Here is a 23,181-nt window from a genome sequence, read left to right on the forward strand (position 1 = left end):
CAACTGGCCCCTAACTGCCGTCCCTGCATCCCACCCATCACCCCATTGTCTCCCACTACTGTCACTACAGTGATCTTCCTCCAATGGAAACTTCATGGTCATTCTCCAGCCTGCAGTCTCTCCACTGAGCTCACGTGATCCCCAAGAAAAATCCCAAACCCTCGGCAGAGTACACGAACACAAGAGCTGGAAGCTTCCGCCCGCCCCTGGGTTTAGTGTTCCATAGCCTCCCTGGAGCGAGGACGCCCCATACTACCCTGCATTTCCATGCCATCTCAATTGCTCTTTATGCCCGACGCTCCGCCTCGCAATGCTCTTCTTTCCTCGCCCGACCGACACTCACTGCTCTGTTGGGACTAAGACATCATTATTTCTTTAGGATAACAGCTGCCTTCTCTTTACTTTCTTAAAATGCTGTGAACAATGGCAATGCAGCACTCAACACATTGCCTCGCAGTCAGCCCATATAGTCTCTAGATGGTGGATTTCTCTGCTAACCATGAGTTCCTGGGAGCAAGGACCACTTACTCTGTCTCAGCACCTGATGGGGCCTGGCATGTGATAAGTAATCAATGAACAATATTTGGCCCACCTGGCGTGGCTCAGAGGTTGAGCATTGACCTATGAACCAGGTCAGGGCACATGCCCAGGTTGTGGGCTTGATCCTAGTGTGGGGTATGTAGGAGGCAACTGATCAATGATTCTCCCTCATCATGGATGTTTCTTTCTCTCCCTCTTCCTCTCTCTGCAATCAATAAAATATATTTAAAAATAAAAAATAAACAATATGTGTACAATGAGTTTGTGAGACTTAGGTCATGAGCAAAGTAGATATTTTAAAAACCATAATGACTTGAAAAATGGTTAAATCTTTTAAAGTTATTTATAAACATGCACAATAAACTTAACTCATCTCTTTGGCAGTAGAAACTGGACTAAATAGTATTCTTGTGAAGTAAATGTAAATAAGAACCTGCAATGCTGCCCAAGTGTCTTGTTGCTACTTCCCTCTCAATTGTAGAGCAAAATTTATTGAGTATTTAATGCTGTATCTTTTGGGCTTTTCTCAAAATCCAAATCCCTGCCATCTCTGTGTGGTCTAAAGTCAAGCATCTTCTATCATAAGCCTCAAGTATGATATCCTCTTAATTGCTTAAAACACCCTTAAAAACGGTGATCTCAGAATTCAGATGAATTTTAATTTTATGGGACTAGAATAACCTACACCAAAAAATGTTCACAGCTCATCTATCAAGATAATTAAAATGGTTATCTTTCCATCAGCAAACTCCAAGGCCCACATGCTAGAGCCTTGGGAATTATGGACAATACCTCTCCAGTTTAGCACAGGTGTTTTGTATTACTTTCCATTCTTTTTCCTACTTCTAATGCACATGTGTCAAACACAAGGCCCGCGGGCCAAATCCGTCCCGCCAGGCCTTGCAATGTGGCCCGCACCGCGCTGTCATCATTGCACTCCGCTGCGTTTCCATCACAATGACAGTTTATGACTGTTCAGTAAACCATTCGGCCCGCGATTTAGGCTGGATTTTAGATTTTGGCCCCTTCTCTGATTGAGTTCGACACCCCTAGTCTAATGTATACATTGAAGAAGCGCCCCAAGTCTTATTGTAGGAAGGGGGAGGAGAACCCAAAATAAATAATATTCATTCACAAGTTTGAGAATCCAATGAAAAGGTCAATAGAAATTTCAAAATTAACAAGTTCTCAGTTCGCAGCTCCCATCTAATTACTCAGCCAGACAATCACATCCAAAGCTTAAAAGTATGTTTTGATTCTTCTCTTTCCTCCATGTCCTTTTTTTATAAGTTAAGTCAGCTTTGACTTCAAAATACCTTCTAAATCTTGCAACTTCTCTCTTCCTGTTGACTACCACTGTCAAGATCGCCAACATGGTAGCCACCAGAGAATGCAGGCAGGACATGGACACACCCCCTGCCTCCCATCCCTTCCCTCTCTCCTCCACTCCTTTTCCCTGACAGAATCCTGGCTTGGTGGCTCTTCTAAGAAGGATGTGGCCTCACACAGCCCTCTTTCTTCTGACCAGGGAAAGGCTAACATCCCTGCTCCCACTGCCCTCTGCCCATGCTTGTCCCACAGAGCATTTTCCATACAATAAACAGTGATCTCTTAAAAACATAAATTAGATCATGTGACAACCACAGGGCCCATCTCTCCATCTCCCAGCCCTTTCCTCAAGACACTCCTATTTATTTAGATTGACCCAAGCTTATTCCTTCACGTCACTGAGATCTCTGCTCGGATGTCCTCTCCTTAGATTGGCCTTCCCTATGAGACCTCCCCCTGTTCGTCACTATATTCTTTGATCTGCTTTTGTTTTCTTCATAGCACTTTTCATTATGTTCCTACACTATCACTTTCCTTTTCTCTCTCTCTCTCTCTCTCTCTCTCTCTCTCTCTCTCTCTCTCTCTCTCTCTCTCCCCCCCCCCACAAGATTGGAAGCTCCCTGAGGACAGGGATCTTGTCTACTTTTTCACTGCTGTATTCCACTGTCTAGACTCTAGAACATTACCAGGAATATGGTATGTACTCAATACGTAATTACTGAGTACATACCATATTCCTGGTATGTATGGAGGAATCAGACCCAAAAAGTTATATCTCTTCACAAACATTTTTTAAAACTTAAAATAAAAACATATTTGCCACACACAGTGACTTTCCCCCCCTCTAGAAGCATTTCTGTTTCTATTTTCAGGCTCCAATACCACCAGAAGTCAACTTTCTATGAGTAATACCATTGGCTGGCATTTTCTTTAACAAATTAATAACACATTTAGGCTTTACGAAAATGGCAGATACAGCAGGCAAGACATTTTGCAATCCCTTAAAAACACATTATTTTCAACCCCAATTGTTCTTAATATTTAAATCATTAAAATATTGCTTTTCATTGGTAAATAGTAAATGACCAGAACATCACTATATTTTAAAAACCCAATAAACGACCTTGCAATTTTTAATTCAGCCACGTCCCTTGGAAAACCAATTCCTCTCCTCCAGTTCCTCACACCAGGATAGCTGGTCATTTTTCCGGAGGAGTGAGCCTCCTGTCTCTTTAACCTTTTAAAATGCTAGGTTACCTTGCAGGTCAGACATAGAGACTGTTATTACCAATGTCAGAATGGTTCTACTTTTTTTCCTTAAGACCCCCAGAACAGTCAGGGTGTTAATTTTTAAGCCATCATGAAGAAGGAAATAAAGAGTGGCTATTGCAGAGGCAAAGGTCAGCTTGGCATTAAATGCATAGAGAATGCTTTCAATAGCCTCTTCTTTCTTGTATAAACCCCAAGTCTTGTTCATAGCCACTCCAGCATGCAATAATTTTTGCATCTTTACTCAAGGAAAGAAGGAAAGAAGAAAGGGAGGGGAGAGGGTAGATAGTAGAGAAGAAAGAAAAGAGAAAGAAAGAAAAGAAAGGTTAAAGGATGTAAAAAGAATGTCTATCCCCTTGGTGCTCCAAGCTTCCCCTGCCTTGATCCAATCCCCTAGCTCACCTGATCCTTCCCTCTGTGTAGATCAGAGAATAAATCCATGGAAAACAAGATGCTCCGCAGCTTCTTCAGTCTTTGCATCAAACTCTCCCTCTGCCTCCAGTTAAGACCATGCTTTTCCTGCACATCTTTTCCAAGCTGAGGCTGCTCATTCTCTCAGATTCCAGATACCACAAAGACCTGATAACATGTCCTCACTGCTGCTCCTTCCAAACAATTGATTTCCTGCTCACCCATAAAACCCTCCCTTCTCTGAGATTTGTGACAACATTTCCATGGTGATCCATCTCCCACCCACTGCCTTCGATTTGTCAAAATGTAGTATTTTGACTCTGTGCCCAACATTATTGTGGGCTATGCATTAACCTTTTTCTCATTCTATCTAACCCTCAACTCTAGCCTTCTAAGTCAACCATCAAGCACAATACCGCATCCTGGACCTTGTTCTTCATTCCACAACAGCCATGACCCAATCAGGTGTTCACTTAAGAAACATTTACTGCTGGTACCGGTTTGGCTCAATGGATAGAGCATCGGCTTGGGGACTGAAGGGTCCTGGGTTCGATTCCGGTCAAGGGCATGTACCTTGGTTGCGGGCATATCCCCAGTAGGAGGTGTGCAAGAGGCAGCTGATCAATGACTCTCTCTCATCGATGTTTCTAACTCTCAATCTCTCTCCCTTCCTCTCTGTATAAAATCAATAAAATATATTAAAAAAAGAGAGAGAAACATTTACTGACCATTGCACATGTGCTCGACTCCATGCTGGCCTCTGGGACTATACAGTAAGTGTGAAAGGACACATAGAACCGCTGTTCTCATAGGGATATAGTTTAGGAGGAGAAAGGACAGTGAAAACTAATTTTAAAAGTAGTGCCAAAGGCTGAGGTAGGGAAGAACAGAGAACCAACTGCAGAACCCTCACTGGTTTTGAGATTAAGGAAGGAACATCCTCTTTCTAGAATTTTCATTGCTTTGCTTCCATTGTACCTGTTCTCCAACCTCATCAAAAGATGCAGGACCCCTGACATCCTTAATCTTCTCACAACTTATTGTCCCTACCTTTTTATTCTTTCTACTTCTCCTGGATTCATAAATGGTTATTACTTTCTAGATATATGTTTTTACTAATTTTTTAAGAAAGAGGGGAAGATAGGAGAGAGAGAAACATTGATCTGTTGCCCCAAGCATATACCCCAACCAGGAATTGTGCCCTGACTCAGTACTAGTGACCATTCATTGCATTGGGCAATGCTTAACAAACTGAGCCACACCAATCAGGGCAAAATAATGACTTTAAACCATTCTTTTCCTGGTCATCTTAATTCTTTTCTCTTTGTGTCCTACCTGTAAAACCCTCAGTCTTGGATCAAGACAAGTGTCTTTTCTGGGCAGCTAAGCCTTATAAAGAAAATTCACTCTGCCATAAAAGGTCCACTCATTACTTCCATCTTTGTTTGGATCTTTGACTCTACTGTCATCCCCCTTTATGTTCCCAAGCAGCCTGTACTTCTCCAGTCTCATGGCATTTATTTCAATCATCTCTACCACTTCAAGCTCACCAGCCTATAACTACTCTCATTTTGAGACAAAGGATAGAGTAGGAGCCTTCATTCACTCGTTCACTCATTCATTCATGTATTCATTATTTCACCTAGTAAATATCTGAGTGCCAGGTACTATTTCAGGTGTTGGGGATACAAATGAATGAAACACGACAAAGTCCCTGCCACCACAAACTTACATTTTGTTGGAGGGGGAGAGACCAACATAAACCTAATATATGGGTAAATGATACAGTTGGCAAAACAGTCTAAGTGTTATGGGGTGTGTGTGGTGGAGGAGGCTCAGCGTGTTAGAAAGACTGCAGGTCCATAGTGAGAGCTTTCCAACATGGACTAGAGTGATCAGGATGGGCTCATTCAGAAGGTGAGATCTGAGTCCAGACTTAAAGGTGACAGTCCAACCAGAGGGGCTGCCCCTGCAAAGGTCCTGATTGGAAACACGTATGTCACCTTCGCATGCCCACTGGCATGTTGAAGGAAGAGCACGAAGCAAGGGAGGCAGGCAGTAAGGTCTGATGGAGCGTGTAGGCTAGTGCAAGAACTTGGCTTTTAGAAATGACTGGGAACCACTGAAGAGTTAGAGCAGTGAAATCAAGGCAGGAGTTCCCTCAATGTATTGCCTCCTCCTCCACTTCAAATTCATCTGCATTACTCTCCATTCATCTTTCCTAATGTTTCTGTGGAAGTTACTCCTTTTCTAGACTAATTCATTTCTGTTTGGGATTTCAGCCATTGCAGTCCCATTAAGGACTTCCTTCCACCACCAGCCCTCCTCTACCTCTGGAAAGTTTCTGTAGACAGCAAACACCCCCTGAACTTCTCAATGCCATCCTCACCCTGTAGCCCTCTTTCTAATGACTATCTTCTCTCCTCCTCCTTTTACCGTGTGTACTTGAAAGACATTTTTTTCTTCTGTGTCCACTTTCTCTTATTATTCATTAAATTATCCATCTATTCAATATACTTTATGAGCACATACCGTCTGTCAGGAACTATGTTGGAGACACAGAAATGAGGCCTCTGGGCCATGGGCACAGGGGGAACTAAAGTCCATCCATCCATCCATGGAAATAGCTATCGACTCACTCCACTGATGCTTCTCAGTTTTCATTTTTATATTCACATTGCAGAAAAGTTGGAAGAAAAGGAAAAGAACTTCCAGTACCTTTCACCCAAAGTCCCCAAATATTAACATTTTATTAGATTAGCTTTATCTCCTATTGTCTTTTTCTATATTATATATGTATACAATGTGTATTTCACATTTTTAGATCTGCAATCTGCTGCCCTTTTAATAACACTTCAGTGTACTTTCTTAGAAACAAGGAATTCCTATACCACAATACCTTTATCAACAACAGGAAAAATGATGCAATACTATTATTACCCATACTTTCAAAAACTTATCTATTCACAGTATGTGATTTTCAACTTTAAAATCATTATTTTTTAAAAGTATATGTATTATACATATACACTGGGAAAAAACTTTTGAAAAAAACACACAAAAAGAACAAAATGCAAATTCTATTCCACCATCCAGAGAACACAGTCATTAATTTTTATATACATACACATAGGTACACACACACACACAAACACACACACCCACACACACATACACATGCCCTTAAAATAAAGAAATTAAACTGTGACTATATGGACTACACTATTTGTAATCTGCTTTTTCACTCGATATAGTTAACATTTTCTCATCATTAATTTTTTTAAGAAACTATTTTTAATCATTGTATATGAATCTATCGCAGAGGCAGTGCTTTCCTGAAATTCTTCCCCACCTTCGCCTCAGGTTAAACACTCTTCCTTCTTCTCCAGTCACCCGTTTCCATACAATCCCCTGTCTTACATAGAGGCTTACCTGGGCTCAACCTTGTATACTCTCTGTACATTTTCAGAAATTTCCTTTCCAGATCTTTCTTGAGCTCCTACTTCTTCAGGTGAGTGTTACCCCATAATCAACATACCCTTCTTTCTCCTTCTTTCTTTCTCAGTCTTCTCCTCTTACATCCCTCACGCCGAACTTCTCTCTCTGACTCACCCATCCCGCAATCCCCGTGTTCACAGGTCACGGTGACCACAAATTTTATGTCCTAGTACATCTTAATCTGTCACCTTCCCACACCCACTGCCAGCACCTGACCTCAGGTCTTCAGTAGTTCTTGCCCAAATTAATGCAAATCCATATCTATAAAACCAGTGTCTCCAGTTCACCATGCTCCCCTCCGTCCAGCTGCAGCCATGATTCTGTGTGTGACCATGATCATACAACCCCTTCCTCTGATGCCTCCCACTGCACTCGGGACAAAACACAAACGCCATGCAGGACTCGAGCCCTGTGCCCTCAGCATGCCCCCACTGCTGGCTCACACAGTACCTCCAGGGACGCTGAGCTATTAGCAGCTGCTCCATAGCCCATGCCCCTGCACCTGGCCTCCTCCCACTGAATGCCCCAGGTCCACTGTGCTTTGTCCTACCTTTCTTTTTATTTTTTGTTAGCCAGCTTAGAAAGTCTCCATGCCTCCGGCCTGACCTCTTCCTTCCTAGAGTGGGGGTAGAGGCTTTCATATACAGTGGGATTGAGGGCTGTCTCCTTCCTTCACAGAATATGGATGCAGGGCTGAGCCCTATATTCCTACTCTATATTTAAGGCTGAGTGCAAGCATCTCCTCCAAGAAGCTTTCCCTGACCACCCCACCCCATCCCAGTCTCTGCTGGGCTCTTCTTGGGTGTTCTTTGGGGCCCAAGGCTTCCCTCTGCCACTATGAAACTCTACTGCGATGGCCTGGTCAGAGTTCAGCCCCTTAGCACAAGCTGGGACTATTCTCATACGTCTCTGAATCCATAACAGCACAAAGCATATTGCCTGGCATAAGCCAAATTCTAGTGAGTGTTTCACAGAAGAACTAATGGGTACTGGTATAATTAGTATAAAAGTTATCATTTGCATTTTATTTTACATCTCCGTATAATTCCTTTGGATTGTGGTGTGTATTAAATAAATGATCCTGAGAGCTAGATTAAGCCAATCACAAATTTACAAAAGTACAGTACTTACTATTGAGAGGTTTAATAAATACAGCAGGCAATATGAAAACTGTTAAAACATTTAAGAATTATTTCTGATAGAAAAAAATTTTCATTGAAATAGTCCAAGTTGGGCAAATTGGCAAATTTATAATCATCCTCACAGTTGTTTGATTGTCACAATCACTTTCTTAGCAGCAATTTCACTATTACAGATGTGAAACTTGGACATTTTGCTTGTTGGAGGCAGACTTTTTTTTTTTTTTTTTTATGTGAGATAAAAAACTAACGAGGTTTTAAAGCTGCTTGACAAATCTAACTTACGTCTTTAATTGACATGACAAATGCTTAGAAGGAAGACTCCTAAGTCTGCCTAGGGGTATCAGAAGCTGATTTTCACCTACTTAAATCTGCATGATTAGAAAAATTATAAAAACAAGCCAAAAAGGGAAGGAGCCATGGCCATAATAAAGATAATTTACAGAAGGAAAAAAATTCACTTTGATTTTATCTTCTTTATAGGATACCAACATTTCCTGCACACACTTTATTATTAAATAAAAATATTGATTGCAAATATGTCACTCTGAGAAAAGTTGTATTATTTATATAATATACATACAGATATATACCTTACCATGCATATACACACATGCATATACATACTTGTATATATAAATAATCTGGGAAAAATAATGTCTTGTATTAATGTAAGAATCTAATACTTATTCCTTACCTGAACCTGAGAAATTGTCTAAAGACCCGTCTGCTGTTGTTGAAACTATTTCACTGCTGCTCATTGGCTCTGTTTTAACTACAAAAATAAACAACATATGTCATAGATCTAATTAATAGTTATCTGTAAAGATACTACAGAAGAGATATAACATTCAAAATAGTGACACAGAAAATTATTTTCAAATTCAGTCTTTTTGTATTTAAATATAATTCAGATTAACATTCCTAATGGGATCTTCTCTTAAAACAAAAAAACAAAACAAAACAAAAAAAACCCCCAAACATTCAAATGTTAAATATTTCCTCCCTAAGAAAACAATCTATTGTGACAAGTTACTCTTTAAGAAATGCTTAAAACTAAGAGTAGTTAAATTCATTTGTTCCTTACATATGTACTGAACTGCTTTCTACTAAATAACTAATCTGGAAACTGCCCTAAAGGGAATGTGAAATTACAATGGGTTTGTAGCCATGTGGCCAAATGGAGTCAGGATGATAGGATAGAGAGACGTGAAGATGGAAGAAATACTGGCAGCAGGTTTTCACAATGCTGAAGGACAGGTGCCTAAGGGCACAGGTACACAAACACATACACATACAAAGCACACACACTTTCTCAGTTATCCACCAGGGCTAGAAAACAGAGTGTTCAACTTAATGGATCGTTATTACCATCCAGCCATAACTCACGGCCAATTCCTCAGTATCTGAGGTACATTTAATATTTAAAAAACAAAACAAAAAAACACCACCATACTAAATGTAAACAAAGCAGAAATGTTTTCCATGTCAAAATAATACCAACAGCAGTCAGTTTGTGGAAAACATAGATGACCTTTGGTAAAGCTCGTTGGGGCTGTAAAATAAAAACCTTTAGATTTATGTTACAGGTTCTCTAAGCAACCCACTCTACTGAGACGGTGATTGTATTATTACACCCCTATCAAACAAATGGCCCAGAATACTAGCCATTTCCCTATTTTCAGGTTATTTTAGAATGACAAAATAGCACTAGTACCTTTCCTAGTGAAATGCTATGTCAGAATTTGCCTAGCCTACTTTATGGAAGTGATTTGTCCCCATTAACAGGTTTTCATAAAGGGTGCGATAATTATTTAGGGGCTACCTAAAAATTAATGTGCTTTCCAAAGTGACAGTCCTAACAAGAATATCAGGGGAGGCTTTTCTCACAAACACATCTGGGAATGGGTGATGGAGAAAATGTAGCTTTTCCTTCTCTCAACATTGCCGATCTCTTACAAATATCAGGCAAGGACTCATTCACCTGACCCTTTAACCCCCAGGGCCTTTGAAATTTTTGCTGATGCATACTGAGTAGTTTAAAAATAGGCATTATAAATAGTGGCAGCAGAAAGTCACTTCCAAAAAAATTATTTAGACTGTTTCTAAACAAAGTTGAAAAATAAAACCAGTGAGACTAATAGGAATCACTTCAACTGCTTGTTTCAGTGCAGACCAAACAATAGTGTAACTGAAGTTTTCACTTTTTCACCACTCGTTGGGGGTTAGAAGTCTTAGTTGATGCTAATAAATTCTGTCATAAGCCTGTATTTCCCTTCTTTCTTCACGCCTCCAGGCAGCCTAATGATCTTGCTCTTAGCAACCATCATGTTGCCATAGATTCAGGAAAGCAGACCCGCCTCTGCTGGTGCACAGTCCCTAAGTTTCCTGCTCAATAGTCCACGTCCTGTCTTACCTTCCTCAAAAAGGACTCCTACAATGAGTTATATATAATAAACTCCTACAATGTACATCTAAAGCAAGAGCTATTTTACTCTGTCCTGGACAAGTGACCACTGGAATTATAGCTTAGAATCACTTACCACATGCCTAGTAAGGATGAGAATTTGGCCCACGGGATACAGTCATGTAAAATGCCTACTGTGTGTCAGATTCTACAAGCATGTCTCAGAGCACAACTCACAGACTCCCTCGTTAGATACTGTCTTCTTTTTTCACATGCAAAACCTTAAAACCAGGTTAGGAATTTGCCCAAAGTCAGGAAGGGGCAGAAATGGGATTTAATTTTGGATACTTTTGGTTCCAAGGCTTGAAGAATAGCAAAAGGTAGCACTTGTTAATAATTAGAGCTGCTCTATAACAGAGCAAGATGACTGAGGTGCCATGCCACTGTTTTTATGAAGAATAATAATCATAACCAACTCTGTCTGTTTACTCAAAACAGATCTAAAGTCTCTAATTGCACACTCCTCCAGTCCCAGAGCCCGCAGGGCAGTCCTCTCTGTGCTAGCACGTCCACATTTCCTGGCCAGCGTCCTGGCTAACAGATCTCAGGTAGATGCTGAGCTGCCTGGGACAGATGGTGAAGAATCCATCGTCCATGGTGCGGGATGTTAGCCCAGATGACTTCTAAATCTTTGCCAAAACTCAGGTCTATGCTTCTGCCAACTGGATCATACAATTACTCTGTGAAAGCCGGACTACACCAAAACTTCTGCTCCTGTCCCCTAAAACCCACCCCAGCCCTGCTCCATACGATTGGCTTAATCTAATGCAGCTTTCACTCCCAAGAGACACATTCAGTTATACTTGAAATCCATTCACAGCCGGCCAAAAGAATAGGAAGGAAAGCAAGAGGATACTTTTCCTTCTAGGCCCCAAGTCCATGGCCTCTCGCCATTGTTCAAATATGCCCATCTACACACACGAAAGAATAAAGACTCCCTTTTCCTAATGCATCCGATGTTTAAAAGGCTCACTGTTGAAGAGGAGAGGATGTACATAAGGTGACTACCCGGACAGGGGTGATGCTATCAGGTGCAGTAATGGAACACCTCATCACCAGGGACCTGATGCTAAAGAGACTGGCGATTTATTGTGATGGTAAATGGTTTCTGAATAAAAGCCAAAGGAACCCAGACCACTTCTGCCTTTGTTGCCAAGCACCCACCCACCAGAAAGTTAAAAATACAAGAATAATCCGGGCCACCAAAACGTTCCCATCCCCACTAGCTTGCACCACCGCGGTTACCAGCACGCTGAGGAGAATGGAGCACAGCACTGCTCCAAGGCTTTGGATTTAAAAACACCACATGCTGAATGTTTTTGGTCTTAGAGAGTTGAGCTACTGTCACATCTGTGAACAATTTTCCCATCTAAGCCACCTATCTGAAAAGGGGGGGAAAATCCATGCACAATCTGCTGTCTAAATAACTAAAGGACTCTTTCCTCTCCTTCACTACATGTCTTTAGTCTATAAGAAAAGGGTATTTTTTTTTTAAATCTCTTTTACTCCCACTCAAGAATCTATATTTTTCTACCACCCCAAGTTTCCACCTGATGTTTCAGAATTCTCCTTTGTCCATTTAATACCCCCGCCCCCCTCCCCTCCCCGCCCCCACCTCCTTCCTTGGGCCATGCACTGTAGACCTCAGCTGTACTGAAGCAACGGGACTCCCCCAAGGTACCAAGACTTCCATCTATCAATGCCGTTAAGCTTTGGTTTCGGACTCAGAGAATCTAGTTACTTACACTGAGACTTTATGACAGTTCTTTGATCTCTTCAACCTTAATTATATCATGAATAGAAAAAATTAATGATACCTACATTACAGGCATGCATAAGCCATAAACATTTATGTAAGGTAGCTGGTCTGAAGCAGAAGCTGGATCCATATTTATCACCGTCTTTGGGAGTAGAGATATTCTATTTCTGCTGCACTGAGGGCCTTCTCCTGGGGAGTGAGTCCCAGGGGGAAATGCCAAAGGAAGACGTTAAAGCATCAGCTTTGGAGCTGTCATCTGAATTTCCATCTAGCTTTGCTATTAGCTGCGTAAACCTGGAAAAGTTATTCAATTTCTACATGCCTGAGCTTCCTCATCTGTAAGTGGGTAAATACACTCATAAAAAACGATAAATGCTTATAAATCATTTAGCACTGTCTTTGGTCCAGAGGCCCTGCTTTCATAGTCACTCTATCATGATACTGTACTTAATTAGAGAAATCAAAGTGTTTCTTATGGAGCAAAATCTATTATAATATTCATATTAAAGTTAAGCCTACGTTTAAAAAGCAAATGAGAAGAATTTAAGGTTAAGTGACTTGTCTTACATGAACCATGAGGCCATGGCCTCAGGAGAGAAATCCAGGTAACCTGGAGGTCACTTCAGAAGGCAGGACTAAATCATTTATAGTCCTGCCTTCTGAAGAAAAGGCAGGCAGGACTTTTTGAGAAAACTTATACCTTTGCAATTACAATCAGTACATATTCTTTCTGAAGAAACAGGCTAGCAGGGAATTGTAAGTATTCCAGAAAAAAAAATGTAGGCATCTCTTCAGCACTGTTTAAGGTAAGTATACTGTCACTGGTCCATGGAAAAAAGACACCTGCCCTAGCCAGTTCATTCAGTGGTTAGAGAATCAGCCCAAAGACTGCAGGATCTCAAGTTTAATTCTAGTCAATTCTAGTTAATTCTACTTGCTTGCAGGCTCAATCCCTAGCCTCAGTCAGGGCCTGTGCGGGAGGCAACCAATGGATGTCTCTCTCTCTCACACATTGATGTTTTTCTCTGTCTCTCCCCCTCCTTTCAACTCTTTCTAAAAATTAATGGGAAAAAAAATATCCCTGGCTAAGAATTAACAACAATAACAAAAATATAACTGTCTTCCTTTGCCATAAACTTAAATTAGATCAGACCATTGGAGCAGATATCAATGGCTGCAAAGATCATCAACTAACCCATCTCACTAGACCTCTGCTCAAGAAGAACTTCAGGTTATACTTTGAATGTTATGGTCATATGCATAATCTTCAAGAAGATAGTAGGCTGGTCAGAGGATCAAGTATCAGTCATGTGATTGGTTTACTTAATAAAACTTTTTAAAGTGGGGGCCAGATCACGGTCCCTCAGAGAGCTGGAGGGCTGGACTATATGAACTACTAATTCCTACTGTAACACCTCGGCTGCGCTCACTGCCCAAAAAACCTGGCGGGCCGGATCAGACTCCTCTGCGGGCCGCATGTGGCCTGCGGGCCGTAGTTGAAGACTCCTGGATTAGGAGGACAGTTAAACCCCAAAGGGCAGCTCTGCCTGCCGAATCGGGAGCCAGACTCGTTGTTATCAATTCACCCAGGATCGCACCAGCCGAGGTGAGCAGAGGGTCCTCCCAAGCAGTATTAAGCTCCTTTCTTAACTTTTCTTCAAACTCGTACAGCACAGTTTTGTCTTTGGGGGCACATGCTCGGGCTTCCTCTCCATTTGCTACCCATTGTAATGCATAAAGACTTCAAAAATACAGGTCACCATCCTCTACTATTCCTTATGATCCCTTCATCTCTCCTGTCTCAGTGAAATGTACCTTCATTCCACTCTGGATATTTAAAGGTTCAGTAATACCACTATCTAGAACTGCATTCCTGCCAAGAAATGTTGCCTTTTACCTTTTTCATTTGCTCACTTTGGTCAGACTTTCTCATCAGGACATCCTCTCTTTCCAAACCTTGATCCATTCCTCCACCAGCTGCACTAGTGTAGCCTGGAATCCAGCACTCCACCCTAGGGTCCTGTGTTGACTCACTTTTCCAAGCAACTGGTTGCCAAGCTCTCATCCCAGGACTGGCAGCCTCTCGCTGCTCACTCCTCAGCTGCTGTTCTGGATGGCTGAGCCTGGGAGAAGAGGCCACAATTTGCACACTGACCAACTGGATTAAAACCCATGCTTCTATATTCTGTTGCTTGACAATCCTCCTTCTCTATTTATTGTGCCTCTAACAGTTTCCACTGAGCAGTTTCCACTTTCCTTAAGTCCCTGAACAAAAGCTTATAATGCCATCACCAACTTTTTTTTTTTTTTTTTTTTTTTTTAATCCTCACCAAAGGATTTTTCACCATTGATTTTCAGACAGACTGGAAGGGGAAAGGTGTGTGTGTGTGGGGGGGGGGGGGGGGGAGAGAGAGACAGACAGACAGACAGACATTGACATGAGAGAGATACATCGACTAGTTGCCCACTGCACTTGCCCTGACTAGGGCTGTGGCTCAAACCCACAACCAAGGTATGTTCCCTTGACTGGGAATCAAACCCCAGACCCTTTGGTCCATGGGCTGACATGCTAATCACTGAGCAACCGAACCGGGCACCAATTATTTTATGAAGAAGGTTGAAGCTCCTGCAACCGTTCTCAGTTTCCCACTGGTTAATCTCTGTGGAGGTTACTTTTCCTCTAGCGGTGTTAACCTTCACACCTTTATTCTTGCTGTCATATCCACACCTCTTTGCAGCAATACTCTTTACTTGGTTATTTGGTCTCTCAGCAACCTTGATCATCCTATGTCTAGTGGCCACTCCCCTCTCTCTACAAAAACAGACAGATCTTCTCTACTTTTAAAAAAATCTTCTCTCTACCATGATACATCTTCCTTCTTTCATCATCAAGTTTCCTGAAAATATGTTTCAATTTTTTATCTACTTACTCTTTAATCCTTTGCATCATCCCTTTATAGCTACTAGTTTACTCAAAGGACTTTTCCAATTCCCCAATTCAACTTTTCTCAATCCTGATTTTCCTTAATTCTCCTGTAATGGGCCTTTTTCTGACACTTTTATCAATATAACAGCAATATTTCTCTTTTTTTCCATATATATATATATATATATATATATATATATATATATATATATTTCTCTGCATTTTCTTCCTTTTTCTATGCTTCTATAATTCCACCTCTCTCTTGTGTGTTTGAATTTTCTCTCACAATCATTTCTTTCCTGGCTACAATTTTTAAAAAAATCACCTTCACGTAGCTGACTCCCAAATCTCTTATCCACATGCACACCTTTTTCATGAGGACCAATCCCCACATCTCAATGATGCGATGCCCTTGCCTGGACCAGGGTCAAACTCAACCTGCCCCAACATAAACGGTCATCTTATCCCTCTGTAATGGGCTTGTCACCTAGACTGAAAGTTTTCTTTTCAGCCCCGAGTTATTTTTGCTCCTCATTCCCCCCTTCTTTTCTTAATCCTCACCGGAGGACATGCTTACAGAGAGGAAGGGGGAGGAAAGAGGGGAGGCAGAGAGAGAGAGGGGGAAAGCAGGGGTAGAGAGAAACATCAGTGTGCAAGAGAAACATTGATTGGTTGCCTTCTGTTCCACTTGAGTTTGAACCCACAACCTGGGTGTGTGCCCTGACTGGAACCAAACCAGCATCCTTTCAGTGCACAGGATAGCTCTCAACCAACTGAGCCACCCTGGCCTGATTGGTTCCTTTCTTCATACCCCATTGCCAAGTCTATAGTTTCTACCACCCTAACCTTCCACAACTATCTTCAACTTTGCAGCCACTATCTTAATTACCTTATACCTCTTCTCTTTTAAAGCTGGCAAATTTACCTCCAGCCATTGCTCTCTACTCATCTTCCACAGCCCAGTCTTGAATGAGTCACTCCTGGCTCAGAAGTCGTCACTAGGCTATTTGCTCCTGAACTATTACTATTCCTTCATCATGTTTTTAAGGCCCTCTAACACCAATCATATCTATCTCTCTCTCTCTCTCTCTCTCTCTCTCTCTCTCTCTCTCTCTCTCTCTTTTTTTTTTTTTATTTTTTTTTTTGCTTTATATCCCCATTTTACAGAGCCCCGTGTCTGTATTGAGAGTCAACATTTAAAGCGAACTGGCCTACCAAGATGCTTAATGCTTCCCCAAACCCACATGATTGCTGGTGCCTTTCTTTCTGGCACTAAATGTTCTATAAAATTTCCATTTGACTAAATTCTACAGTTCCTTCAGGGTTCAACCCAAGTCCCTCCTGCTTAGTTAAGTTCTGCCTGATCTACTACTCAGGGATGAACTTTCTTTTCCTTGAGCTACTAAATCTGAGTATACATCTCCTTTAGAACATATATCCTGTTCTACCTCACTTTAGAATTCATAATCTTATCCATTTTCATACATTATAAATTTCTTCATGGGAAGAACATCACCCTTTTAGATGCCTACAGAACATAGCACAAGGTTTAACACATAGTTGGAAACTCATCGGGGGAAACATGAAGGTGAAATGTACCACTGACTTTAAAAAACAGTTCACAACTGACTTCATACCCCTGGGTACATTGCATAAGGCAATCAAAAATTATAGATGCTCAATGTCACTAATTATCAGTAAAACACAAATTAAAAATACAATGAGACAGCGCCTCACACCTGTCAGAATGGTTATCATCAATAAATCAACAAACAACAAGTGTTGGCAAGATTGTGGAGAAAATGGGACCCTCATGCACTGTTAGTGGGAATGCAAATGGGTGCAGTCACTATGGAAAAGAGTATGGTGGGTCCTCAAAAAATTAAAAACGGAACTGCCTTCTGACCCAGTGACTCTACTTCTGAGTATATATCCTGAGAAACTCAAAACAGTAATTTGAAAGAATATATTGTATGCACCCCTATGTTCACTGCAGCATTATTTACAATAGCTGAGGTATGGAAGCAACCCCAGGGCCCCTCAATAGACAAGTGGATAAAAAAAGCTGTGGTACATTTGAATACAACTTGGCCATAAAAAAATAAAATCTTACCATTTCTGACAGCATAGATAGACTTAGAGAATATGCTAAGTGAAATAAGTCAGAGAAAGACAAATAACATATGTTCTCACTTATATGTGGAATCTTAAAAAACAAAATAAGAAAACAGAAACAGATTCATAAGTTCAGAGAACATACTGATGGTTGCCAGAAGGGAGGGAGGATGGGGAGCTGGGTGAAAAAGGTGAAGAGATTAAGAAGTACTAATTGGAGTGCAAGATAGTCATATGGATGTAAAAGTTTATATATCCATAAACACAATGTTTTTTCTTTGGTCAGTTCCCATTTGGAAAATGAGGCATCCATGTATGTTTAGATTGGCTCCATATACAGTCTGGAATGTTATTGTTATCTCTCCCAAATTATAAAGTTCAAATCTTCCTCTTTCTCTTAAGAGAGGGTAGGAAAATATTAGCTCTTCAAAATAGTACATCTGGTACAATGTTCTGAAAACCAAATCAACACATATAGACTAAACTTGAACTCAAGGGTTATACAATGGTCAACAAGAAATGTTAGTTTCAAAACTTGTTCTTCACGGGAAGCACAGCATGTTGGAGTAGCACTGTGAAGTGACCAGTTGTAGAGGTCTAGATTAGTTGACTTCTTTCTTTTGTAAAATAAATGATTTGTGGTAAATGATGACTGTTCCTTTGAAATACCTTTTGCAAGTCCACTTACCATTCTTGCCACTCTAGCTCAGGCTCCTAACACATAAAATCTGGGTAGGTTACATGAGGCTCCAGGCTGCTGCCCATCTCTCCCCCAGTCCAATCTACCCTTGAAATTGCTGCCAGATTAATACCTAAAACACCTTCACCATATCAATCCCTTGCTCAAAATATTCAGTGACTTCTCCACTGGCTCCAGGATGAAGTCCAAATTCCTTAGCCTCCCATTCAGGGTCCTCCCCAGTTTGGCTCCAGCTGATCCTTCCAAACCTTATCTACTATCAATTCCTTCTTCAGCCATAACTGGTCTCCTACAGCCTCCAGAACTATCCTACCTTTGTTCCCACTGCTCCTTCATTTAGAATGCATTCCATCTCGTCTCAACCTATTCAAATTCTACCCATTTCCCAACACTCAGCTCAGATTCCATCTCCTTCTTGAAGCCTGGCCAGACCTCAGGGAGCTGAAGAGCTCCTTTTTCTGAACTGTGAGAGCACTTTTGTTTGGATCGGTGGCTGCTAACCTTCTCGAGAATGAAGGAAGCCCTCTTCTAACCCAAAATATTTCAGAACCAAATGAGAGCCTATTTTTCATCTGCTGATTGAAAAAGCTGCATAATGACAAAAGCCTACTGCAAATTTTCAGACAAGAAAATCCGTATTTTCAAAAATATCACAGAACATCCCTATGCGAGAAAAACTTAATTGATACGTGGACTATTCATCTTCTTGGCCTGAAAAGGTTTTGAACAAAAGAATCTGCTGGTCTTCAGTACTTGCTCTGCACCTCTTGGGGATCTTTGAGCTGCAGGTTGAAAATCCTCATCTCATAATTTCATTGACATACTATGACCTTTCAGTTTTTGCCAAATTTTCAAAAGTTCTCTCTCTTCCAACCAGATTGTGAGCTCCTCCATGTAGGAACAGTGCCACATACCTCTCTGCATATCTATTAGAATCTGGTAGATTATATTATACAGTAAAAACTAAATAAATGCTTCCTTTCTATGACACTAAGTACTTTAGGTTCAATTTTTTCACCATATTTTATTATAAAAAAAATTCCTAAATACAGAAAAGTTAAAATAATTATGTGGTGAACATTTATAAACCAGCCATTTACTTTTCCATATCTATTTCTCATAAAACCATCATATTTTTCATGCATTTCAAAAAGAGTTACAGACATAATATATTTCCCCTAAACACTTCAGTATTTATATCATTAACTAGAGTTCATATTTGTTCATGGTTCTTTTTCTTTTAAGTAAAATGTATATATAATTAAATGCATGAATCTTAAATGTGCCATTAAATGACTTTTAACAGATACCCATGTTTAAATTCTGAAATGCAATCTAAGTATTTTTAGGATGTTATAATAATGGAAGCAAAACACAACAGTATGAAAAGATTGCTCCAATTTTAAGAACTCAGGTAGCAATAGGACATTCTCAATTTCTGGCCAGGCAATAGTTAAGTAGAATTTTAGCATGGAAGAGTAAGAATTTTTAAAGTAGTTTGTTTATTATTTATTTATTTACTTACTTATTTAGCACCTACTACATGCCAGGCATTGTGTAAGCACTTTCTAAGTGATAAGGGCTTGCTCCTCCTCATAATTGTATGATATATCTATGATAACTGTCACATTTTGAAGACGAGGAAACTGCACCTTAAAGATGTTTTAAAAACTAGCTAAGGGTCACAGGGCTACTTTCAAATTTCTTTGATTACCATACCTTTTATGACACCACTGGAAAGTCAAATGTTTTCTGATTAGGGTTTTATCATCCTCCACCATTCCTCGGATGGACATCTGAACAATCAGTGAAAGGCACAGCAAAAGGAAAGTCCCGGAATATCCCAAGTGTTGCAAATTAGCAGATGGTAAAATAAACTAGCGGACCAAGATTGGAAGCAGATGAGCTGATGTGAACTCAGAACCTCAATCATATCAATCTGAAAACATGGTTGACTTGCCTAAAATGTAATCAACCTACCAAATTGACATCTCACACCACACCCTTTCCCCATCTCCACTCTTGACCAGCTCCCAGAAGCACCCAGACACAAACCCTACCTGCACTGTGTACTGACTAAGCAGGTCCTTGCTGAGCACCTGGAATCCTCAGTCCCTGCAAAGCCCTTAGGCGACATATAGGATCTTAAAGGAGAAAAGATCCTCTCCTCCCAGGCAGACACTACAATAGCCAGTCCTACTGGATATGTTCCTATAAAGTACAACACTTATTATTACTTAATAGCTGTGATGTTTTCAGCATGCAGTAGATGCTAATGCCTGTGCTTAGTATTTTAGATTGTTATGATGCCCTGTGATTAAGGTGCAATCCCAGTTTTATAAGGGAGAAAGCAGAGGTTCGGAGATGAGAGATAATGATGATGCAGGCAATGAATTTTAAGAACTTCCTACGAGTCACACACTGTTCTAAGTGCTTTTCCAACTCATGTACCCATCCTCACAACCCTGAAGGTAGGGGCCATTATTTCCTTCCTTTTACAGACCAGGAAGCAGAGGCAGAGAGCAGGCAGGCCATTCCACAGCGTCACACTAACCCAGAAGGGTAACGCCCGCCTCTGTGTTCTCAGGAAACCCACATGTCAGTTACATGGACAGTCAACAGCTGGATTATGACTTTCTAGCCCAGATCAGTCTGAGTAAAAAAAATCCATCTTCTCACTATCCTGCTTTCCTACATTATAAATATTATTCATTCCCTACTTTTTAAAAGGCAATTATCAGGTATAAGTTTATGCTGGAAGAAATGGTGATATATTTCAGATAAAAATGCCATCAGTACTTCTCACCTGGAATCTCCTCACCACCCACCACCCCTTAAATACATTTTAAAATACCACCCAGGGACATTACTGAAACACAGGCACAAGCACATCATCGTCCTCCTTACAAGCCTGCAGGTCGCCCAGCTCCTGCAGGACTGAATCCCAACTCCTCAACCGCGTACCAAACATCCTTTACCATCTGGTAAGGTGGCTCTGAGCACCGTCTCTGTGCACTTTGCTCATGTCCCTCATCTCACACACATGCACAGTATGTCTTTGCTCTCCTACCTCAGACTCAAAGTGTTATCCATGTGGAGAAACCAACCTCCACCCTCAGCCACCTCTACAGCAACGGTCCTCAACCTGTGGTTCTCTACCATCGGAAAACACAGATATTTACATTACAATTCATTAACAGTAGCAAAATTACAGTGATGAAGTAGCAACAAAAATAATTTTATGGTTGGGGTCACCACAACATGAGGAGCTGTATTCAAGGGTCTCGGCATTAGAAAGGTTGGGAACCACTGATCTAGAGACTGTACACACATACATGTAAACACACATGTACATAGATGTTGCCTTCGCTGGGCCACACTCTCAGATAAGGGAAAGGAATGTTTTAAGGCAGATAAAGTGCTTCAGTAAGAGCCAAGCATTTTGGCTACTGAGGAGGCCAAGTTTTACAGTGTGAAGAGTGTGGGTTTTGAAACCAGCCTCGTGTGCCTTTGACTCTCACCTCAGCTCAGATAATAAGCTGTGTAAACAGAGATCAGTCATCTAAATGCTTTAAAATGAGGTGCATAAAAGGTACACTAACTTCTTGTGAGGATAAAATAGCGCTCAGTAAATAGTAAGAATTCAGTCAAATCTGTCCATATTCTTTCTCTTGCTAAAAATTATTCTTTCCATGCAAAATTCCTCTTATCAGTAATAGGGACAATGATAGAATAGATTTTGGATTTTGATCCACTTTATATAAAAAAAAAAGTTTCCAATTTGTGTGATGGGAGTAATAAAACATAACTCCTTGGAATGTGTTTGGTAGAGATCATCTATCTTTTGTTGGTGTGATAGTATATCGGAGGAATGAAATAAAACTAAAATTCTGCAAATCCAGCAAATTACCAGGAACATAATCATAATCAGCCTTTAGTTAGATATAATTTGGGATCCTTTTTTCCTACCTAATGTGAAAATGAAAAAGTTGTGATTATGTACCTGCTACCTCTATTATATTGTATGTCTGAAGCCAAAGAGAGGAGAGCAAATTATTCTTAGATGTTACTACAAGTAAACACACACACACACACACACACACACACACACACCCCCCCCCCCCCCCCCAAGGGATCCTTGACTATCATGAGAAATTAGGAATTACTTAAAGCAAGGAATCCATGACCGAAGGGATAAGAATTAGCCTAAATACCAGCACTCACTGAAGGTTCACATCTCTCTCTGGAGGGAACCAGAAGTTTTCCCCTGAAAGATAGGATGTGCTTAGGGAAATGAATTGCTGCTTATACCAAAGTTCTGGCCCACCAGGGACAGGCCACAGAACTGTGATTCTCTGAACTATCATTATTAGGAGCAGGTGAAAACTGTTTATCAGGAAGCCTGTCTCTCTGAGCTTAGCTGCAGGCAATCAGCACTGCAGTCCCCATTCCCAGTATGGAAGACACAGTTAGCTCTACATAACAGACTAGAGCACATGTGTCAAACACAAGGCCCGCGGGCCAAATCCGTCCCGCCAGGCCTTGCAATGTGGCCCGCACCGCGCTGTCATCACTGCATTCCGCTGCGTTTCCATCACAATGACAGTTTATGACTGTTCAGTAAACCATTCGGCCCGCGATTTAGGCTGGATTTTAGATTTTGGCCCCTTCTCTGATTGAGTTCGACACCCCTAGACTAGAGTATATATGCCAACCTACCAGGCCTTATACAGGCTACCCCTTTATTCCTCCATCTTTCTCTCTCAGACCCCCTCACTCTCTCTCCTCCAGGCACGCTTGCTGTTCCTGGAACAGACCAGGCATGTCCCCAATACCCGGCTTTGACAACTGCTGTTCCTATGGAGCCCCCGACAAATGCCACTTAAACTTCTTTTTTGACTTGTGCTTGTTTCATACCCTTTGGTTTGCAAAGTCAAGATACATGTGACCAAATGTAACGCTTGCTTAAAAATACTCACTAAGGCAGTCAAGCTGTACTGCTCCCATCCAAATGTGCGCATAGAAATG

General features: G+C 41.0%; 1 protein-coding gene across 14 annotated transcripts in view; it reads right to left on the reverse strand.

The window, feature by feature from the left end:
• Nucleotides 1–23,181, reverse strand: part of EYA1 (EYA transcriptional coactivator and phosphatase 1) — a 293,996-nt gene that overhangs the window by 112,075 nt on the left and 158,740 nt on the right. For 8 of the 14 annotated variants that reach the window (XM_036437128.2, XM_036437126.2, XM_036437127.2 and 5 more), the window contains one exon: nt 8,884–8,961. The exons of the other annotated variants lie outside the window; for them this stretch is intronic. In XM_036437128.2, the coding sequence (XP_036293021.1) occupies nt 8,884–8,961 (78 nt within the window). The remainder of the gene's footprint in view (nt 1–8,883; nt 8,962–23,181) is intronic. 14 annotated transcript variants of the gene reach the window in all.

This window comes from Pipistrellus kuhlii, unplaced genomic scaffold, assembly GCF_014108245.1.
Source record: "Pipistrellus kuhlii isolate mPipKuh1 unplaced genomic scaffold, mPipKuh1.p scaffold_m20_p_14, whole genome shotgun sequence".
Lineage (NCBI taxonomy): Eukaryota > Metazoa > Chordata > Mammalia > Chiroptera > Vespertilionidae > Pipistrellus > Pipistrellus kuhlii.